The 5756-nt window shown below is 42.3% G+C and overlaps 1 protein-coding gene across 7 annotated transcripts; it reads left to right on the top strand.

Annotated features, from left to right (window-relative positions):
- The first annotated feature begins 758 nt into the window (after positions 1–758).
- On the top strand, positions 759–2907 carry LOC104434867 (transmembrane emp24 domain-containing protein p24beta2-like). Of its 7 annotated transcripts, none has more exons than XM_039308588.1 (5): positions 759–814; positions 944–991; positions 1401–1587; positions 1686–1793; positions 2360–2907. In XM_039308588.1, exons 3-5 carry the CDS (start codon positions 1401–1403, stop codon positions 2488–2490), a joined length of 426 nt encoding a protein of 141 aa, XP_039164522.1. In that variant the 5' UTR covers positions 759–814; positions 944–991; the 3' UTR covers positions 2491–2907. The 7 variants fall into 7 exon arrangements, with proteins under 7 accessions (XP_039164522.1, XP_039164520.1, XP_039164523.1 ...); XM_039308586.1 differs by having other exon boundaries at positions 944–1042; XM_039308589.1 differs by having other exon boundaries at positions 763–783; positions 944–1042.
- Positions 2908–5756: the final 2849 nt, after the last annotated feature.

Raw genomic sequence — 5756 nt, 5'->3', positions numbered from 1 at the left:
ACGTAAAAGAACCAAGTGCAACACAGATACCCACCAAATTTAGAAATGCAGAAAAACAGTGTTCGAAAGGACTCGTTAACCCATAACAAGAAAAATTGCAAGCAAAAAGGGGAGATTCGGAACTGGATATGAAAGGTCAAAGCTTCGTGAACCAAAAAGAACCAGAGAAAACAAGAAGTAAGGGAACTAATAGTCTCTCAATCATCTTGTTTAAAAGTTCGGTTGTGAATTTATGTTATTTCATCTGATGTTGGTTTGATGATAATCGGGAGAGAGAGAGCAGGGCGTCATCGCAGGCGTGATCGAGAGAGGAGATAGAGAGAGCAAGAGCGGACAAAAAAATGGAAAGAAGATGAGAGGGAAGAGAGAGAAGCGAGAGGGTGAGGCTGTAAGAGGTTCGAGAAAATATTGGGTACGGCTTATGCTCCAGCGTGTCAAACAAGAAGGCGCTCGGAGGACGACACGTGTCCTCGTGTCAGGCGCGATTTTGAAAAATTTTCGGACGGGAGACTGAGGGTTTTTTTTCTTCGCGGCTCTCTCACCTCTGCAGATCGTCTCTCTCCCCGTTCTCCTCTCTCTCCTCTCTGTCTCTCTCCCTCCGCCTCCGCTGGTTGCTTCCATCGCCCCCACACTGACGCCGACGCCGACGCCGCCGACGCTCCTCCGCCTCCCTCTCGCGACGTCCGCTCTGGTCTCTCTCTCCCCCTCCGCGAAGTCGTGCCTCTCTTCCAGCGAAACGCGACGCCGACGGCCCTCCACCTCCGCCTGTCCACCCGCCCCGAGGTCGCCACCCCTCTCACCAGCATTCGCCGCCGTAACGCCGCCTCTCTTCGCTCCGTCGATCGATTCCCGATCCCCGCTCCCCCGCCCCCTCCTCCCTTGAAATCTTGGAGGTTCATTTTCTGATACGATTTCTGGTTTTTCTTGTTTGTGCCGCCTGCAGTTGGCAAAGGCTACTGGTTGAAGCAGCAGGCGATGTCTCCCTACGCAGGTTCGGCTCCGTTCGATCTCTGTAGGAAGGAAGCTGCTTGTTTGCTTACTGGTGTGTCGCTGTTCCATGCTTTGATCCCTTCCACCGATTCCATGTATCACGAAATCTCGTTAACCTAAAGGAATTACTGTACTCACATGTATTTCTTTTTGTAAAGGATGCTGATTATCTTCCTAAAGGAAATTCTTCATTGAATTTTGTTAACCTTTGGCAGCCTAGATGGCTCGACTAGATCTCGCATATGCATATTTGGTTTTCCTTTTTCATGTTTGTCGGGACATGATTAAGATTGATATCATATATTGATTATTACATTCTTCGATTCTGCCAATAGTTCTCTTATTGATCTTTAATCCTATGATAATGACCTAGATAACTGTATGTATTTTGCAACTTTTGAAATTGTCAGATGAAAGGACCTTCTGGTGAACAGATTCAAGATTTTCACGACAAGATCAGTGAGAAATTTGAGTTTGTGGCTCACCATAAGGGTGTTCATCGGTTCTGCTTTACTAACAAGTCTCATTATCATGAAACCATCGACTTTGATGTACACGTTGGCCATTTTACATTCTATGATCAGCATGCAAAGGACGGTAGGACTCTGCCTTTTTCTGTTTTCTTGTCTCTTGAACTGACGAACTTTACAGAATATACTGCGTCTCTTTTTTATCTGCTGTGAATGTATCTGCAGAGCATTTCAACCCCTTGTTGGAACAGATAGGGAAGCTGGAGGAGGCTCTCTACAACATTCAGTTTGACCAGCATTGGCTGGAGGCTGAGACTGAACGTCAAGCAATTGGTAAGATATTTTATGTCAAGTCCTCTTGCTAATTATCGCGGTGGATTCCAACCCTGTTTCATCTCTGATGGAAATAACTTTCCTATTTAATGCTGAGTGGACCACTATAGCTTGCTTTGACTCTTGTTATCTCCTAAATCTCAAAGGTTCTCACAACCTCTGTTCTTAAAAGATCTTCAGAAGTAGATGTCTCACAAGACAAGTTAAAAGCTATTTCTAGAGCCTTTGACAAGCTCCTTTTATCCATCTGATTGACGTAACTAATCGGTTATATTGTTTATGATCCTGAAAATAGTAAAACCTTCCTAACTTGGCAGCAGCTGAAAAGGCGGACTTAGAAAACAAAGCAGGCAACAAAAAAGAAGATGCGTGCTTGGTGTACTGGGTTTCAAATGGTCATGGGTTTTGTTTACTTGTGTTATCTGCTAGATGTTTTGAAGTGTGTCTGATCGCCACACGAAATGGAATGGGGATGACCTTGCTAATTAAATATTGTGTTCACTAACAGACGATACATAGATATTGGGTTCAATGAATACTCATTCTATGATGATTTGTGATCGCAGTGAACGACGCAATGAGCAGAAGGGCAGTCCATAAGGCTTTCTTCGAGTCAGCAGCACTTATTTGGGCGAGTGTTCTCCAAGTTTACCTGCTCCGCCTTTTTGAGAGGAAGCTTGGTTTCTCTCGAGTTTAACATTGATACTGTCAGATGGCGCTAAAGTAATTAGAGATTTTTGTTACCAACGCCAGTCTTCGGTTCTTTCTTTAAATATCCATAGAGACATGTGTAGACAAGGAAACTGTTTACTTTGTGAAAAGGTCATATGATAGATGACCTTGAGGTGAAAAAAACAGAATGCGTCAGGCCGTGAAGAAAAATTGGGCATTCTACTAGGTTCCATCGTTAAGTTCATGGCAATTACAACTTCTTCCTAACTAGAGTGAAGCTCAAATCAAATTGAAGCAAAGAGAAGGAAAAGATGTGAGGAAGAGAGCTTTGTTTTATTTTGTTGTTTGGTAAGTAGGACAGCCATAGCTCCACAGTTTTGGAATTGCATTTACTGGGATTGGAACCTTGGTCTCATTCTTGAGGTCTTTGGCGGTGATTGTGTAACAGAAGTAGCTTCCGCACCATTAGTAGGGGGGATATTAGAGCCATGTCTTTCACATCAATCGTGGAAAAAAGGAAGAGGAAAAAGCGGAACGTCGATCGATCTTACCAATTTGTGGAATTTTATGGACTACATCAATGATGTATGAATGTGTGGAGTTAATCGACTACATCAATGATCTATGGAAAAAGAGGCCATAGATAAAGCTGGTTCATGACCGCAATCGTCGTTTCACATGCACGAAATTTTGCAAACTCATGTTCTTTGAGGAACGCATGACATCAGAGACATTTTTGTTACTTACATTGTTGATATAAGACTAACCTTTCCTAAAACAAAGAAGAAGGGCAATATTGTGCCTTTCTCCTTATGAGATTACCAATATTCGAAATTGCCATTTGAACAATCCCTACGCAGAAGATTCGTGGAGATGACCTTTCCCATGTCTAAGGGAGTTGACACCTTAATTCCTATAAAAGAGAAATGACAAACGCATATGGCTATGATTCACGCTGTTCCCCCAACCAGAAACATCCGTTAGCGTGATTGATGACAGAGGAAAGGGTCACAAGCTCGTATCTATAATGTCTTCAACAACGATGGATAACAATAAATTAAACCAGATTGAAAGTAGGCGTAGACATTTCAGACAGATCCAATTCACAACTACAGAAAGCAGACAATTAATAAATTAACAATAGAACTAAGCAGAGGAAGAGAGAGAGACATAGGCAGAGACAGAGAGAAGCATACTGCTGATAGATTATAGTAAGCATGACGCGTCATTATTTTACTCATCTCCACAAACCCCACATTTACACCGCGAGCTACTCCTGCAACAATAACAATCTAAACTGTTTGTATCTTCTTCAAGTGAACATTCTGGGGCTGCTTTAGCCTAACAACGCGCGTCTCTTTTGGAAGCTCCTCGCCAGAGAACCTAGTCAAGATTCTGCTGGGCTCTGAATGCAGCAAAACCATTTCTTCTGCGTGCAACAAAGAATTCACGGTAAGAGAGCGAAGCAGCAAAGGTTGGGAGAATGAAAACAAAATAAATAAATAAATAAAATCTACAGCAGCTGACTTGTTCACAGACAATTGCGTCCAACTCAAATTCAATTCCTGCTCGCACTATAAAGGATAATAGCATCTTTCGGATGGTCATTTTGAATGATTCAAATACTAACGAGCAAGTAGTGCCCAACCTGCTTAGTTTTATGACACTGTCAAATCAATTTCTTTTACCCTATCTGCAAGTTTGAGAGTTCTATTTTCCATTTCTACATTTTCATCAAGACTAGCATAGCATATGAGAAAGTTTAAATTTAATTATTAGACAGGTTAACTACTACATAACTGGAACCTTAACAGATTATCGTAGAACAAATGACTGCAATAATTAATGCATCCTACATAAATAAAACAGTTTGTTCCCAGGCTCCTAAGAAACAACTTACCGTTGGAGGTTTGCTCGGATCAACAGAGTGTTTGACTTAAGGGTTGGCCTTTGCCGGAGATTTGGGCTTGCCACCCGTCTTTTTTTCATACCTTGCCTTGTTAAAGATGACAGTAAACCCCTCCGCTGAAGCTGGTTCATTCACATCCCATTCACCAAACTTTGGCAATGGCTGACCCCTTTCCTGTTGGAACAAGAAACAGATTGTTGAATGCACAAAATCTCCACCTCACTTCAGTCTCCACACGAAACATAAATATGGGACTATGGACTAAATAAGGTGCACAATGAAACTTGCCAAGATAACAATTATAAGCAGAACAACTTCTTATTTTCTTAGACCACACGGTGTATATGTTAAAACATCATCTAGAATACAGAGGAGCTCTTTCTTGAATTAGACAAATGAAGAAATAGCTATATTGAATAAGCTGCACAGTGTGACGATAAGAATGTTCACAATCAATGATGAAACCAACAGCACCATAACCTGGATCTGAAAGAAGTTAAGATGCCCTTAAGCAGTAGCAATTCTGATTCCAAGAAAAAGCAATATGAGTACCTCTCTCTATAATTAAGAAAAACAATAATGATCATTCGATCGAATAATCTCCAGGGTCCATTCACTGCTTCAACGATTCACATACATGGCAGGTTGCTTTAATCCCTTAGAGAAACTGGATAGCATGCAAGTATAAAGTTTCCTTTTTTAGAAAGCTATAATCAGATATGATCCTCAGATATGATCCTCAGTGCTATCACATAAATAGGTAGAGGAGTTCGTTTCACCATTCAGGCTTGCCGTGAATGGCGACCTAGATTCAGAATAGACCAGATCATCCTAATTTCTCGGAGGAAAAAAGGTTGAAGCAGTCAAAAAACCATAACTCAAGCGCTTCCTCCGTTCAAAGTAATCACACCACCAGACCCCATTACGCATGATAATCTTCTCCCAAACAGGCTCACCTCAGTCAAAAAAATTTCAAAACCCGGAAAACATGCCAAACTAATCAATCATCTCCCAAAAAATCTACTTCCTCACCCTGATTTTTCCAAAGTGAAAATGCTGAAAAAACGAGATTTCGAGGGAGGGGGGAAGAAAATTGAAGATGGGAGGGATCAAAGCATGGAACAGCGACACACCAGTAAGCAAACAAGCAGCTTCCTTCCTATAGAGATCGAACGGAGCCGAACCTGCGTAGGAGACATCGCCTGCTGCTTCAACCAGTAGCCTTTGCCAACTGCAGGCGGCACAAACAAGAAAAACCAGAAATCGTATCAGAAAATGAACCTCCAAGATTTCAAGGGAGGAGGGGGCGGGGAGCGGGGATCGGGAATCGATCGACGGAGCGAAGAGAGGCGGCGTTACGGCGGCGAATGCTGGTGAGAGGG

The sequence above is a fragment of the Eucalyptus grandis genome, chromosome 3 (assembly GCF_016545825.1).
Source record: "Eucalyptus grandis isolate ANBG69807.140 chromosome 3, ASM1654582v1, whole genome shotgun sequence".
NCBI classification, from domain to species: Eukaryota; Viridiplantae; Streptophyta; class Magnoliopsida; order Myrtales; family Myrtaceae; genus Eucalyptus; species Eucalyptus grandis.
The sequence above is the reverse complement of the archived record's forward strand: the minus strand, read 5'-3'. Positions and strand labels throughout refer to the sequence as shown.

What these genes read in the sequence shown, in the direction of transcription:
- LOC104434867 (XM_039308588.1), top strand. Translation starts at nt 1,401, where the DNA reads ATGAAAGGACCTTCTGGTGAACAGATTCAAGATTTTCACGACAAGATC. An exon ending in TGATCAGCATGCAAAGGACG is followed by an intron (nt 1,588 to 1,685) that starts GTAGGACTCTGC and finishes ATGTATCTGCAG; the next exon opens with AGCATTTCAACCCCTTGTTG. An exon ending in GACTGAACGTCAAGCAATTG is followed by an intron (nt 1,794 to 2,359) that starts GTAAGATATTTT and finishes TTGTGATCGCAG; the next exon opens with TGAACGACGCAATGAGCAGA.